We start from the raw sequence: 16,734 nt of genomic DNA, 5'->3' as shown, positions 1-16,734 counted from the left end.
TAAAGAGGTACAGAAAGAACATGCCGTACAGAATAAAAGGACTAATTTCTTTTAATTTACTGAAAGTCTAAATAACTTTCCCCTCAAGTCTAAACAAACAAACAAACAAACAAACATGAGCTAAACAAAAGGCTGGACCCATGTGATCTCCAGCCAGTCAGCAAATGATGTCAGAAAGCTTGGCCCACAATGCTGGCTCTTATTTGATTTTAATAATTATACAAAAGATTCAATTACACAAAGGATTTTATAGATTCACCTACTAAATAAGGTCTTCCCCACCCACTAATCATTTTTAATGGGCAATCCTCATATAATGGTAAGTGCATGTTAGATAATTTCCTCCATAATTCCACATACTGGAAAAATAAATCCTCGGCAAATTGGCAGGAAGTCAAGTCCATCACATGGCACTACACACTCGTCACGCCAGTTCTTGGGACCGAGGCTGAAGAAGTATAAATTGAGGGGCAGACTTAGTAACACACTGAAGTTTAAATCATCCTTGGCTACACAGTGATTCCATCTCAAAACATTAATAATAATAATAATAATGATGATAATGACAATAGCTATAGGCACACTGAACTATATGTTCTAAAGCTACCTTTAAAATGGACGAGTTAGAAGAACTAAAACTTCACGTTGAAATTATTATGAATCTGGGATGCTGCTCAGTGGTAGAGTATTTGCCTAGCCTGTGCGCTGCAAATTAATTAATTAATGATGTAACTATTGAAAGAACAAAAGCACCAGGCATCAACTTCCCACAGTAGCTTTTCTGCCTCCATAGAATATCCTGTAAATTATTCCCAAGTTTAACCATATCCAAAAATGTAATGTGAGTTTGATTTTAGTTGTAAGTCTGTAGTAGTTGCAATGCCTGAGGGTATATGCCAATAGCTTAGAAATGTTCTGGGTTGAAAGGAAGAAATAGATAAACCAAAGTTTATGCTTAAATCAAGTGTGCAGCCACTGGCCAAATTCTGTCTTTTGTTTTCCTTTGTTGCATTTTGGGGGTCAAGGGCTGTTGTCTTTTCATTGTCATTTTGGTTAGGGGTTTGTTTGCTTGTGTGTTTGTTTGTGACAGAGTCCTTGAGCTCCTGATTCACTTCCCACAGGCTGGGTGAGATTATAAACACAGGCCACCATAGGGACTCTGAATGACTTCTTTAAATAGCGTATTAGCATCCACAGCTAATCCAGGAATGAAGGGAATTTGCAGTCTGTACTCTGGAAGAAAGGCTCAGCAATCAACACTGACTGTAGGTTAAAGGTCTCCAGACCAAAAGCATCAAGCTGTCCACTATACCGCCTCAAGAAATTTTCTGACATGTGTCAGTTCTATTCTTGGAAGGAGCAAGGAAGAAGACATTTTTTTTTTCATTGTGGATTCTATTTTATATCTGTCCTAGTTAGGTTTTATTGTCAAGTTGACACTACCTAGAGTCCTGGGCAGGGGAAAACTTCAATTGGAGAATTGTCTCTATCAGACTGGCTTGTGGTCAGGTCTGGGAGAAACTGTTGTGACTGATGATTGACGCAGGTGGGCCCAGCCCACTGCGGGCAGCACCATCCCGAGGCAGGTGGACCTGGGTTGTCTAAGAGAGCCAGCTGAGCACAAGCCAAAACTGAACCAGTGCGTGTCAGCTCCTTACAGCACTATAAAGTACTAACGACTGGACTTCTGTGCAGTAGGTGTTTAGCCCTATTGAGTCTAGGTGGTCTCAATAGATGGCCTACCTGATGGGTAGAAGGATGGATGCATAGGTATTTCTAAGTAATACTGTTTTAACCAGGATAGAATTCCTTTTTCCTCTAAAATACATTGAAAAGTGATGATCAGCCAGATAAGGGCAGCCACACATAATTTATAGTTCAATACATATTTTCCGTTTAAAATTTTCCTCATAAAATTAATTTAGAGCAACTCTTCCCATATCCTCTCCAATATCTTTAAAAAAAAAATCAGTGCTGTTCACAGATCTAATTCTGCCTTCCGAAGCCTTTGTTGAAACACAAACAAGCCAGCCAACTGCACCTGCGTGCTTCTGAGGCCCACCCTTTCTCTCCCGTGTCATCCGTCCTCCATCTCGTCCCGCATCATCCATGCAGATCCAACCTGTTCTCCAAGAACATGGCTCTGCTCAAGAAGCTTCGTCGACCCTGTGGCCCTCCCCAGCTTAACGGGGACACTCCTTGACATGGCCACAGCATCTCCTCATTCCATATTGTCTACCTGCACTTGGTAAATTCTTTTCTAAATATTTGTATTTCTGTCTCTCCATTAAACACTGTAAGTTCCTTGGAAGTAGGTATGGGGGTCTTTTGATGGTGTCGTTTTTTTCTCTGCAGCAATATCGATAGTCAGAAACAAATTCATTGACTCCCAACAACAGATAATATTAAACTTTGTTAAAAATCAAGAAAAATACTGTAGACGTCAAAGACAAAAACAATGTAGCAAGTTAATATTCTTGGGGCTATCTGGAGAAGGCAGCATGGCAGAGAAGACAAAATAATTAACTTTCATCACATCTGTACAATGTCAAGAAACACAAGTTGGCCATAAACATATGGGGTCTGTTAATTAACCAATGGATCAATACCTGCATACAAGGAGCTCAATGGGCTCAGTGCTTGCTTGACATGCACCTGCTGTGGGTCCAATGCTCAGAACTATAAACAACCAGGTCTAGTGGCAGACATCTGTAAACATGGCATTTCCAAGCAGAAAGTCAAGGTTATCTTAGGCTATATCAGGAGTTAGAGCCAACCTGGGTTATGTGAGATTCGGACTAAAAGAATAGACAAATAGACATTACTCGGTGAATAAAAGCCTATGACCTCAGCTAGAATCAATGAGTAGGAGGGAGTAGACATTTTTCCCTCTTATAGATTTTTGTCTCGATCTATTACAATCATGTCTACTTGCTTCCCCCAAACCCCTCAAAGATAGTATGCAGATTAGCCTTATGTCTAACTTGGCACAAGCTAGAATTACTTTAGAAGAGGAAACCTCAACTGAGAAAATATCCTCACTAGGCTGGCCTGTGGGCCAGCCTGTGGTACATTTTCTTGATTGAAGATTGAGGTGGGAAAGCCCAGCTCACTGTCGGCAGTGCCACCCCTGTCTACAGGAATTCAGGCTGAGCAAGCCATGAGGAGCAATCCAGCTAACACCCCTCCATGACCTGTACTTCAGTTCCTCCCCTGGTTTCCATTCATGATGGACTGTGATCTGACATAAGAGACAGATTAAACCCTTTTCTCTCTAACTTGTTTATCACAGCAACAGAAACCCTAAGAGAAATACACTAGGAAAAAAGAGTGCTGACTGCCTTCTCACCCAGTCCCTGCCTGTGAGGTGGCCAATTTTAAATGCTGGTGGCGCTCTTCTGTGACATTCAATCCACACTCGGGGAACGGGCAGGCATGAGGATTCTTCTTAATCTGCAAAAACTTGGTTTCAGTTTTATCCAGACCATCCTATAACTTGCCCTTTTCATTTAGCAATATAGGATGCAAACCAGGGCACATAAACCTAACTCATTCACTCATGCTTTCCAATAGTCTGCAGTGTGTGTGTGCACCACAATTCAGAGGCATCCACTCTTGCTTCTGCTTCAGTGCAGGTTCTAAAACCAACGAATGGAGGTTGCTCTATTGCCAGAGCATGAATACTCAGAACACTGCCTCTGCTGACTCAGACAAGCCCATGCACACGTACCTCAACCTTTAACCTTTCACCCAGTCTCAGAGTTCCGAAAGGCTATCACTCTCATGGGGCCACGTCTTTGCACAAGGCTCATTATCTGCCGTGTGTCTGACGTGGAATAAATATTTAACAGCTATGGTACTGAGCTAGAAAATAACGAGTCAGCAGTCAGCTGGAAGAGCCTGACTATAGCGTTCACTGTGTTTTGTTATTTGAAGTAAAAACAGGAAAATTTCATTCCTAACTTCATAGCCTTGCTGTGTGTTTGGGTTTAAACACTTCACAACTTAAACATATTCTGCTGCTGTGCTGGTATTTTTTAATCATATGGGTGGGTTTTAGTATTATAGCTATGACTTAAAACTGCTCCTTTAAGAACCCATTAGAGGATGTAGGCCCTACATTAGAAAATAGTGCTCTTCATTCTATGGCTGCCATGCTACCCCATGCAGAACTAAGTGAGCCTGTGGAAGATTCAAACCTACATTGAACATTCTTTAAATGATTTATCTTTTCATCTGTGTCTGTGTACGCACACACGTGCACATGCACACGTGTTATTATGTGTCCATTCATGCCAGGGTCTGTGGAGTTCAGAAGAGGGCTGTGGGTCTCCTGGAGTTGAGGTGATTGGGCAGTTTTGAGTTATCTGATGCAGGCTCTGGGAACTGAACTCAATTCCTCTGGAAGAGCAACAAGTGTTCTTAACCACGGAGTCATCTCTCCCCATACCCTAAGCTGGCTATTCTCTCTCTCTCTCTCTGTCTCTCTCCATCTCTCTCTTCATCTCTGTCTCTCTGTCTCTGTCTCTGTCTCTCTCTCTCTCCCCATCTCTCTCTTCATTTCTGTCTCTCTCTGTCTCTGTCTCTCTGTCTCTCTGTCTCTCTCTCTCTCTCTGTGTGTGTGTGTGTGTGTGTGTACAGGTGCACATGAAGACTAGAGGTAGATGTGGAGTATTTTCTTCGACTGCTCTCCAGTTTATTTTGCGAGACAGAGCGTCTCACTGACCACAGGGATCCTCCTGTCCCCATCCATCTACTGCTAAGACAGCAAACTGCTAGACACCTAGACCTAGCCATTCCTATGAGTGACGGAGATCTGAACCCAGGTTCTCTGCTTGTGTGGCAAGCACTGTAGGCTGACACCTCCCAATCCCTGCCACCTGATCATCTTTAGTTGGTATCTCTAGCACAAAGAACTGGGATCCATCTATTTGGTTTCCAGATACCTGGGAATCCTAAACTTTGGAGGCTCTGCTCTAATCTATCGAGGCTTAGAAGCACCTAGGAATCTGTTCATTTGTGGCTGGAGGGCTCTGCCTTTGCAGCATATCACCCATTAGGTCTGGAACCAAACCTGGCAGTCAATATTAAAGAGTTAGAAAATCCTCCTCACGACTAGCACACCTACCAAGTGTGACCATTTCGTCTTGATGGCAAATCAAGGACCGGAACATAATGAATCCACTTCGGTCTGAGGAGTAAAAACCCACAAAAGTCTGATAAGACTATTTGAAGAAACCGTACATGGAAACAGCTTAACTGATGCTGCCATCAAAGTTAAAAATACTTTGTTAGTTTAATAGTGGGTTTAATTTCAGTGTGTACTCCATATGTCATAAGCAGCAAACAAGTGTGTGGGGTTTTTTTTTTCTCTAATTTTTTAAAAATGAAGTTGTTTTCCTATTGAAATCCACATCCAACTTATTTCAGTTTTTCTGGTTTTTGGAAACAGCTTTATTCTCACCATAACCTGCAATGCTAAATACTAAAGATATACAGACCCCATGTTTTTTTAACCAATGGGATTTATATTTCCCAGAGTCTAAAGACTTCCCTAGTTGTGGCTTGTATACTTAAACAGACACATTAGCTCTGTGATCCTGGGGGTTTAGTCTCTACTCCCAGGCGCAGAGGCGAGTGCGGAGACCGAACAGACCAGACACAGGGAGGCTGAGTTTGATGTGTTTGAGATTCCAGCCGTACTTCACCAAGTACACTCTCTACTCCTCACTTAGAATCTTGTGTGAGTTCCAATCTTGTGTAAATAAAAGCACTTCACGAGGACATAATAAAAACACCAGGTCTTTGATAACATCTAGGAATTGGTCCTTGAGCTGGAAAAGGAGGAGACAGAACGGGAGTGTCCGTGACTCTCATGAGGCGCAGGCAGCCGTGTTTCCCTCCCTGGACATCACAAAGGACCTGTGAAAATGTTTCTGAATGTTCTGGTCAAAGGGCCTGAATCAGACAGCGTTGGACAGAGAGCAGGACCTCCCATCTACCAACCAGTGAAGCATGGGTAATGCACACAAAACCCTCTGTAAAATGTCGAATTAAGAAAGCTAGTACCCACTCCTTGTGATATTGGAAGGATTAGGTTATGTAACAGATGCGAAGTATCTGACCAAACAAACGGAACTGAACCAAACCAAAAAAAAAAAAAAAAAAAAAAAAAAAAGCCTCCAGTAGCTAGGGTTTGGTGTGCTGTCTTCTCCCTGCAAGATTAGTCAGACTTTAAACTCCTGGACCCACCATGGCTGTCTCCTCTTGTTGTCATTGCTGTGATGATAAACCCCAGTCAGAGCATCTTAAGGGAGGACAGGTTTTGTTCTGTGTGTTTTTGACTGATGATCACAGGTCACAGTCCATTATTGTGGGGAAGTCAAGACAGGAGCACCACCCTCACAGGCAAGATCAGAGAGAACGAATGTGCAAAAGCGCTCTCTCTGTCACGCTCACAGGCCCTCTTAATCACAGGTCAGGGCTCAGCCCATGAAGTGGTCTACCCTGCCTGTGTCTTCTTACATCAATCAATAATCAAAATGCTCCCCCGAGACAAGCCACGGCCAGCCCAATCTAGATCATTCCTTAAGACTCTCTTCCCAGGTGACTCTAGGTCATGTTGGGTTGACAGTCGCAACAACCAGCATAGTCTCCAACAGGTAAAAGGAAGGGAAACGGGGAAACCACCCTGCTTTCTATAGCATCCGAAATACTTGAGAAGGCAGCATCAGTCCAGGACTTCAGCCCCTGTTAGTCCCCATCTGACGTTCCAGATAGATCACAAAGACTACGTAAAACTGCTGATGTCCTCCAGTGGATTGGATAAACCAAGGTTCCCAGTGGTGAGCTGGCCCCAGCAGTTAGAAGGCTTTGTAGGAAGGAATTTCAGTATGGGATAGAAAACCAAGTTAACTGCACTCTTACCCAAGAGAGTTTTACAACTCCTGACGTTTCCCCCACATTCTCCTTGCCGTCTGTGGTAGGTACAAAGGTCAGGGCTGAGAGCCCAGGCTTCAGAACACTGTTCAGAGTCTGCGAGCCGGAGTCTCGGACCACAGGGGAGCCTAGTCATCAAGAGCTGTCCATGCACACTGAATCCCTTCTCCTTCCTCCATCCCGAATGTGTACAAATTAGTGGCCATGATTAGGTAGGTCATAACTCCCCCTGTCACCTCTACAGCCTAGTCACCAATCCCAGCTCCTTGTCCCATTTCCAGACATGGAGCTGAACAGCCACATTGCCAGAGTAGTCATCAACTAAGATTGCATTTCTCAAAATGGATTTTTTTTAAAAAGCATACTGAATAGAGATTATTTATGATAATCCTCAACATGACCCTGAAAAGCAATGCTTAATTATCTGACAATGTAATTGAATCCCTAAACTTCTCTCTTACCAGAAAGGGCCAAAGCTTCAGAGACTAAAGACTAGTGCTTACAACCTGTCACACGCTGCCTCAAGGGACATCAACGGATGCAGAAGTTACTGCCTTGCAAATATACTTTCTAAAAATAATCAATATTTTTCTTCAGTGCTTATGACAAAACAACCAAGCCACTTCATTTTAATTGCTCGCAAGCTGCACAATGACTTGATCTCTTTAATATTTCACTCATAGTGGCAGCCACTGAGCTATGACTAACTCTCTCCTGAGCATCGCTGCTGTATCCAGATGGCAAGAAATTCATCCCCTTCACTCCTGCCTGAAAAGCAATTCTGATTTTTCTCCCCTTCTTTTTCCCTCCTTCCATTCCACCTGCAGTAACTGTTTCCACTCCAAAGGAGCTGGGAGGCGAAAGGGGGAACACCAGGCAAAGGTTAGTACAAGTAAAATTACTTTTTAAAAATGGAGCATAAACCCTGCAGCTTTAAATCCTACTGCATCAAGCCCTGGATTTCTTCCATAACTGAGCTACAAAATGGTAACAAGAAAGGAGGAAAAAAATGTCTCTTCTTCCCAGTCAGTCCTTCCACAGCTCTTCAGCCGGATTGGCAGTGGCCAGCCCATCCCCCACACCTTCCCAGCCCAGAGGCGCCGCCAGTACAGGTGGGCTGGGCACCGGACCTTGGCCCTCAGGCTTCGCCCACATCCGGCGACCAAGGTCAAGGGCGACCGCTTCCTTTCCCAGCCTAGAAGCCCCGGGAACCGCTGCCAAAGTTTCAGGCCGGGCTGGGGCCAGCTCTGCTCTCGAAACCCCTTGCCCTCAGGCACCTGCCCAGCGCGCCCTATTCCAGACCCCGCACCGTCTCCGCACGCCATCCCACCTGGTCCCCACTCACCTCGGGTGGACATGGCTCAGGCAGCCACAGCGAAGCAGGAGGGAGAAGCGAAACCCGCAGGGCGTGGGGAGGAGAGGATCCCAAGACGTGCACACGGGCTCGCGCGTCCTCCCAGCCCCGGGCGAGCGCACGCCTCCCGCAGGACACCTGCTCGGCTCGCTGGCTCGGGGCAGCCCGGCGGGCAGCCGCGGATCTGCAGGGCGCGGCGCGGCTGACAGCTAAGGCCGGCTGGGCGGGGCCGGTTCCCCCTCCCGGTGCCCGTGGGCCGGGCCCACTCGGGTCCAGAGGCTGCTGGGGACTCACTGCCCGCTTGGCCACGGCGCCAAGCGGAGCTTTGTTTCTGAGCAAGGTGGGGCGTGTGATGGGGTCTATGTCGGCTACTCTCTGGACCCGAGTCTCTGATGATGATGATGATAATGCGGGGGATGGAGGGGGAGGTATTGCTGTCAGTGAATGCTTTCCAGCTTCCAGCCTTGGTCCCAGAGAGACACCATTAGAAGGAGTGAGTCTATGCCTTCCCTAAGCGCTGTCCTTGAGTGGAGAAAGAATTCCAGGGTCACCTGAGGGGGATTGACCCTGACTGTGGAGCAGTCTTTGGCTGTTCATAAGCAGGACCAGCTATGACCCTCATCAAGGCCAGTCCAACTCTAGAAAGGCTGGTAACCGGGATGGGACAAGGCTGGAGCCGAGAGAGGGTGACGAAACCCTTTCTGTGTATCATCAGGACAGAAATGAGAAGACTCGGAAGTCTGCTGCCTCGGAGGTGTGTAGACTGCCTCTGTGCTGGCTGGGAGAACAAAGAACAGCTGGCCCCGAGTTCTAAACTCCCCGAGTCCCTTCCTCACCTCTGTTCCTCTGCACTCCGCAAAGGTCTAGTTATTTTCTGCAGAAGTTCTTCCCAAATCTCCTGATAAAAACGAGATTCGCAGAATAGGTACGGCAATTCAGAAATGCTCAAAGAACAGGTGGACATAATTCTAGGAAAAAAATGATGGGCAGATAGTTGGAGAACGCCCAGCTTTATGATCGCGTCCTCAGGGGAGTGTGAGGATAAAGACATAATGAGAGAAGAAAATTGCGAACTCCAATAGCAACGCCTAAACTCAGCACCTAACATCAGCTCATTGGCTGCGGCCTCAAAATGACTTCTTTCTCTCTGACCTTAGTTCACCATGAACCCTTCACACCTGAGTGATTCCAGGGAAGTCTCCATGCTCAACCTCCATCTTCCTCAGCCTCAACGCTCCTCAGCCTGCCTCCAGTCTCTGCCTCCTTCACTTTAATTCTACCTGTTGGCCTTGAGAATAGTTTTTGTTTGTTTTGGGGGTTGGGGGAGGAGCTTGTTTGTTTGTTCGTTTGTTTACTTAGGCCGTTGTCATAACTCCAAAGCTTGCAGCGTGCCCCCCACTGATCAACAGATAGTCTCAGTATTTCATCCAAGCAATTAATTCCTCCAACAAAGATTGAGCGAGCATATCCTATGTGCCAGTCCTCATGGCAGGTCGTAGGGCCACAACAGTGAGTGAAACAGGCGTGATCCATGTCTAAAAGAGCTTCCGTCTTCTGAAATGTTAAGAACCCTGAACACTGTGCATGCCTGTCCTCCTGTGCACCTCTAGCTATCCCCCAAACACTACATAACGACTTTCCCTGCAGACATTTCTCAATAATGATGTTTTCTGTTTCCTGCCTTTCTTCACTCTTTCTATTCTTTGCAAATGTCTTCCTCCCCACCTAAATTAACCCTAAAGCCATCTCATAAAACATTCCCTGTTACTTCATTGGCCACTGACCTCTCGACTTCCCTGTATTTCCAAAAAACGCCAGACACACAACTGCTCAACACATTGTTTTTTGTTTCTGTTTAATGATTGCATTGTGTGTTCTCCCTAAAAACCCTGTTAACCATCTCAGTCCTGTTGAGTTGACTTTGTTCTGTGAGTATGCCACACTGTATACATTAGAGCAAATGCCACACAGGGACCGAGGTCCCTGAGGCCTGTCTACCCTTAGCCTCTTGATAATACATAGTCCCTTTCTTCATCTGCCATAGTCGCTCTTATCTTTGTAACCTCATTGTACAGCTGCAGACACAGTACCAGCAGATCTTACCCTCAAGTCCTTAAGATGCTTATAATAGACCACACAGATGGTCATAAAATATGCTCCTAACTGTGTCTGGATAAGGCGATGCACACAGTGTTTTTAGGCAGAGAGCAAGCATAGTCAGCCTTCATCTTAGCTCTGGGCTTCCCGTCTATGAATTCAAACAACTGTTGGCCAAAACTATTGAATAGAATAACTGCATCTCGTCAGACATGGTGGCACATGCCTACACTCTCAGCACTCAGGGAGCCAAGCCAAGAGGATCCTGAGTTCAAGGCCAGCCTGGGTTACATGGCAACACACGTCTGAAGACAATCAATTGTGTTTGTATTGAACATAGATACTTCCCTTCCCCCTGGCTTCCTAAAGAACTTAACACATCGTTTTATGTTACATTTTCATTGAGCATTGGGTTATTATGACTAAGCTGGAAATGACTTAAAGAATTCAGGCAGAAATGTATAGTTTACATGCAAACATGACAGCATTTTATAGAAGAATTTTGACCATTCACTCTGATGGCACTAGAAATAGTCTCCCATAGACAATGAAGGGCATGCATATTCAGGCCTGGCAACTTGAAAAATAAATTAATTATCAAAGATTATCTTTATCTAAAAGAGTTTCCTATGAGCTGGATTTTATCTTCAGATTTATTATCAGGTCTGAGAATATGTGTGTGTGTGTGTGTGTGTGTGTGTGTGTGTGTACACACTTATGTGTGCTCATACGGATGTGAATGGATGTGCCAGACATCTTCCTATATTGCACTTCCCCTTGTTTTTTTGAGACAGGGTCTCTGCACTGAACCTGGAGCTCACTGCTTCCCCTACACTGGTTGGTGAATGGGATCTACCTGTCCCCTCCCCGGCCCCAGTTCTGGGTTAGGCACCTGGTACCCTACAAGCTTTATGTGGGCTCTGGGGACCTGAACACAGGTCATCAATGCTTCTGGGTAAGCACGTGATATGCTGGGTAAGCACTTGACACGCTGAGACATCTCCCTTGCCCCAGATGCTACTGGGAAATGCCTTCAGAGCCAGCCACATTCCAGAATCCCCACAGAGATTGGAAGACTTGAAGAATCTTCCAACCAGCAAGAGTCAAGACAGACTCTTCTGAGTGCAAGGAGGCTGAGATGAACACGGGGCCTTTGGAGACACACTGAGTGCCACGTTCAAGGTCAAGCAAGGCTATGCTACACATTCTATACTATGAATTAGAAGGAGGGATTTGGATTGACCAGAAGAAGTGTATTCTGATGTGTCTAAAAAAAAAAAAACCAAATGGTTAGTTACGTTTGGCTCTTGCCAGAAGTATGCTTTCAAGTTGGCATGGGAGGGCGCTAGTGTGCGTTATTCATGCTTTCTGCCTTTAAATGGTTGGATATTGATTCTTCACCGCCACAGCTTGCAGCTCCTGCTCCTGTCGCTTCTCATTCTTAACCCGAACTTTTTGCCAGTGGTGTGAGAATCATTCTGCTTAATGTGTGACTTCAAGTCAGAAAGGACATTTAATGCTTTTACATCAAACGCCTTTTTAGGTCCCTCTGTGTAACAGACAATGAGGACCTGGAACAAGAGCAGACCTCAGACTCCTGTGAGGTAGAGGGCGACTGGGGGCCCTTGGTTAAGCCTGGCTCCTACAGAAGGCTAAGTGGCCTCAGGTTAGCATTAGTTGGAATCTCAGACCTTCAAGAAAATGAAGCAAAGTTCTACATTATCACAGCTCCCTCGGGGCTGGGGAGGACGTGGAGCAGTGAGGAGCATGTGCCAGTCCTTCAGGGGCCTGAGTTCAGTCCTAGTACCCAGGTCAGCTGTTCACAAGACCCCTAACTCCAGCCACTCCCTCTTCTAGCCTCTGTGGATACCCACTCACATGAACACACACACACACACACACACACACACACACACACACACACACACACCCGGGGCCCGGGTGAGGTTAAAATAAATATTTTTAAAGCATTCCTAATGTAAACCTCCAAAATTCCCACGGAGTAAAATCCACCAAAAATAATGCAAGCTTCAAAGACCATAGACACACAAGAAAAGAACCAGCCCTGGGCAAGAGTCAGTGGGATCTGCAGAGGCAGATGCTAAGTGAGTGTGGTAGAGCTTCCAATTCTGTGCAGCAAAGGCTTTGTGTACTTTTTCTCTCCTCTCCCCTCCCCTCCCCTCCCCTCTTCACTCCCCTCTCCTCTCCACTCCCCTCTCCTCTCTTCTCTTCCTCCCTCCCTCCCTTTTTTTCTTTTTGTATTTTGTCTTTAAATTTTTTTTTTTTAGTTTGTCTGTTTTGGTTTTCTTTCTTTATTATTATTTTTTTTGTTTTGTTTTTAGTGTTTGTTTTTCTTTTTTGAGAGAGGAAAGAGCATGGAGTTGGGTTAGCAGAGAGGAGGGGGAGGAGTTGGGGGAAGGGAAGGAGTATGCTCAAAATATATTGTATAAAAATACATTAAATAAAAACAGTTTCAAAAAGCTAGGGGATAGAGGAATTGACAGACAAATAATAAAAACTCTAATAAAGAATTAAAAGCATGGAGAGGCATTTGAAGAAAACAGCCGAGAACGGCGCTGCATGCCAATGAGCTATGGAAATAAAAATGTATCAACTAGAATGGGTTTTTAAAACATAGAGATACATTGCATTGAAACTGAACAATACTACATAGATCTAAAAGGCCAAGAAAATTAAACTTGCAGTTATCAAGCTGTTCCTGACCTGAAGCCACCATCCCTACTAAGCTAGCTATCATGGTAGTGTTAGGGTGTTGAAGGTGCCGTTTGAGCCATGGATAAACTCAGTCATCAGTGTTACCTAGCTATGGACTCTGTGAGTTGAAATAATGACTAGCCTCAGGCCATTCCCGAGGATACAATAGTGGTGTGAAGGTTATAGGAGTAGCCAACCTCTTTCTGATTGGGTTTTAATGCTGTCTGTAAGAGGAAAGTCAGCCTTGCCATTGCCATGGGACTAAGAACCCACAGAGAGAGGTGAGTCCTGGGCCTTATAAGAAAACCTACTATTATTCTGCTAAATAGACATAGTATTAAACTAACTCCTAATGATTTAGTATTAACGTATCTCTCGGGCTTCCTCAGAGAGCTTTGTTTTTATAGTGAATGTTGATTGACAACATGGAGACCCCATGCAGAGAGTTAGAGATGTAAGCCCTAAATGGACATTTGGATCGCATCCCTTCCTTCCAAAACTCAGGGATCATCCCAGAAGAGGGGAGCAGCAAGATTAGAGGAACCATAGGTGGCCAATGACTACAGGAAACCAGTTTTGTCCTGGCACCCCAGAGCAGCTGCACGTACAGACAGAAAGCTGTTGTGACAGTGTGTACAAGACCTGAGAAAAATCACGAGGCACAAAACCTTAGCATGGAGGAGGGAGGTGGTCATGAAGTCTCACGCCTAGCTGAGTCGCTATTGGCATTGGATGGTTGCTGGGAGGGGAGTCTGTCATCTAGGAGGACATGACCCATGAGAAGTTACCCAAGATCTAGTAGGATCTACTGAGTAGATGGTCCTACACCATTGCTTCTGGCTGTAATGAGGGAGCAGTTGGACTCATGTCCCCAACTAAAATGTCAGTGAGATGACTGAAGCAGCTATCTATCTGTTGGGCACAAGGTGTCTCAGGACAGTGCTTCCTGGGGATGATCTTTTCCTCAGAAAAAGGGGAGTAGACGATTGGTACAGAACACTCTAGGTTCTGACCGGAGGAAACCCCCCTGCATCACAGCAGAGGAAAGAGAAACCCAAACAACAGAGTTCATTGATTTTGATGAGTTTAAAAGAGTTCACCTCCCAGAGAGGCTGGAGAGGACAGAACTCACGAGTGTGTGTGGGAGCGGGATAAAGAAAGAGCTGCCAGGTGGGGAGGGGTGTGTAGAGAAAGGGCTGCCAGGTTGGGGGTGGCTCTATAGAGAAAAAGCTCCCAATATCCACAAACATCCTCTTGAGACCTTATTGACTTCTAGGTACATCACTTGGAGATCCAGAGGGAAAATAGGCAAACACTTGAAAACTAAGCGGTTTGTTGAGCTCATACATTCTTCAAAGGCACAGAGGACATTTACTGGTGATTAATCCAAGGTATTTGGTGGAGGACCCACAGGAGTCACAAGAGTAGGGAAGTTCAAACATTGCCATCGTGAAGGATATACTCTGTACATTCTCACGGTTTTTAATGGGCCTTGAAAAGAGCAAATTGATCTGGAAAGACCTTAACAGCCTACAAGGATGGAGAACAACAACAAATAAAGCCCAGTGTATTAGTCAGGGTTCTCTAGAGTCACAGAACTTATGGATAGTCTCTATATAGTAAAAGAATTTATTGATGACTTACAGTCGGCAGCCCAATTCCCAACAATGGTTCAGTCGCAGCTGTGAATGGAAGTCCAAGGATCTAGCAGTTACTCAGTCTCACACAGCAAGCAGGCGCAGGAGCAAGAGCTAGACTCCCTTCTTCCAATGTCCTTATATTGTCTCCAGCAGAAGGTGTAGCCCAGATTAAAGGTGTGTTCCACCACACCTTTAATCCCAGATGAAAGGTGTAGCCCAGATTAAATCTCCTTAAACTAGGAGATTTAATCTTCTGGAATCCATAGCCACTATGTCTCAAGATCTCCATACCAAGATCCAGATAAGGATCTCCAAGCCTCCAGATAAGGGTCACTGGTGAGCCTTCCAATTCTGGATTGTAGTTCATTCCAAATATAGTCAAGTTGACAACCAAGAATAGCCACTACACCCAGCATTCAATAAAGTAATGGCTACAGTACTCAGCCTCCAGTCGAAAACGGCTAAAGATGCAAAAGAGACTGTATCTCAAAGCCCAAAGACAAGCCAGTTGTTAACACGGGCTGAGAATGACAGACAGACAGACAGACAGGAAGACAGACAGACAGACAGACTGTAGCTAGCAGGTAACAGTGATAGTGTGCCTCAACTTGTTCACATATTGAACAGAAAGAAGGCGAAGATATGATGAGAAAAGAAGTTGCTGTGACTCTCCCTGTGTATATGACATAGCTGTGACAAGACACCTGTGTCCTCTTTTGCTTCCATAGGCTGTGAGAAGCACCGTGACTCAAAGCGACTTGAAGAGAAGGGCATTTATTTGGCTTACATTTCCACTGCACAGGCAGTCATCAGTGGAAGTCAGGGTAAGGACTTAAAGCAGGAACCTGTAGCCAGAGCTGATGCAGAGGCCATGGAGGAGTGCTGCTTACTGGCTTGCTCCCCATGGCTTGCTCAGCCTGCTTTCTTATAGAACCCAGGGCCAACAGCCCAGGGATGGGCTGGGTCTTCCCACTTGAGTCACCCTTTGTGTCAGGGTAACAGAAAACTGACCTCACAGCCTGAGAAAGACAACTCCGAAGATGCAAAGTTCATTTTGACTCATGGTTTCAGAGTTTGCTGTCCATGGTTGACTGGCTCCACTGAGAAAAGGCAAACACAAGAGGAAAAAGGTCGTAGCCAGGGCAGATCTTTCGAGTCACTCCCTAGCTGTCCTCTTCCCCACCCTCAGACACACAGTTAAGCCCTAGTAAGCCCATTGAACTATGAACTGGTCAATGTATTCATTGATGAATTAGCACAGTCATGATCTAATTACCTCGTTAGGCTTGCCAACAGCCTGAGACCAAGCCTTCCATGAGTCCTGAAAACATTCAGTATCTAATTATAGCCTACATTAAAAAATAAACAACAAACAAATGAACCAAACTAAAGTTTTAGAAGTGAAAACATAGAATCTAAAAATATTTCATCAAATTGAGCAAGTAACAAGTCACATAGAAGCAAAACGAACAAAACAAAACCCAATGAATATGAAGTAATCAATAACTTCTGAAAGGGAAACAGTGTAACACTTGTAAGTATCAAAAGGAATCTGGAGAGATGACTCAGCAGGGGAAGGCCCTAGATTTTAGTGTGTGTGTGTGTGTGTGTGTGTGTGTGTGTGTCCGTGTCCGGGAGTCACTTGTTTGTCTGTGAATGTGAGTGTATGTATGCATGAGTTTAAAGGCCAGAAGTCCTATTCAACAGTGTGCCACTCCATTGTTAGACATGAGGTCTGTTTGTCAACCCAGAACTCACTTTTTGGCTAGGCTAGCTGGACAAGGAGCTCCAGGGAGCCACCTGTTGTGACCCCTGACCCAGCACTGAGGTCAGATACAATAGCTACGCCCGGCTTGATATGAGAACTGGGGATCTTAACTCAAAACTCAAAAGTCCTGTCTGTGTGCTCCAGGCACATGACTGACTGAGCCGTTGAAACCCTTTTTAGGTTGGAGTAATGGTTTTTAGCAAGTAAGAGTGCTTGCTTTG

At 45.2% G+C, this 16,734-nt stretch overlaps 1 protein-coding gene across 2 annotated transcripts in view; it reads right to left on the bottom strand.

Annotated features, from left to right (window-relative positions):
• The window catches only part of Ablim1 (actin binding LIM protein 1), a 287,337-nt gene extending 278,705 nt beyond the window's left edge, over positions 1-8,632 (bottom strand). For both annotated transcript variants that reach the window (XM_085833839.1, XM_085833836.1), the window contains exon 1: positions 8,285-8,632. Coding sequence is in view for 1 of the 2 variants with exons in the window: in XM_085833836.1 (XP_085689962.1) it covers positions 8,285-8,297 (13 nt within the window). In the remaining variant the exon portion in view is untranslated. The remainder of the gene's footprint in view (positions 1-8,284) is intronic.
• Positions 8,633-16,734: the final 8,102 nt, after the last annotated feature.

The sequence above is a fragment of the Mus caroli genome, unplaced genomic scaffold (assembly GCF_978045245.1).
Source record: "Mus caroli unplaced genomic scaffold, Mus_caroli_1 scaffold_20, whole genome shotgun sequence".
Taxonomy (NCBI): Eukaryota; Metazoa; Chordata; class Mammalia; order Rodentia; family Muridae; genus Mus; species Mus caroli.
Note: the sequence above shows the minus strand (reverse complement) of the source record. Positions and strands in the feature narration are given on the sequence as shown.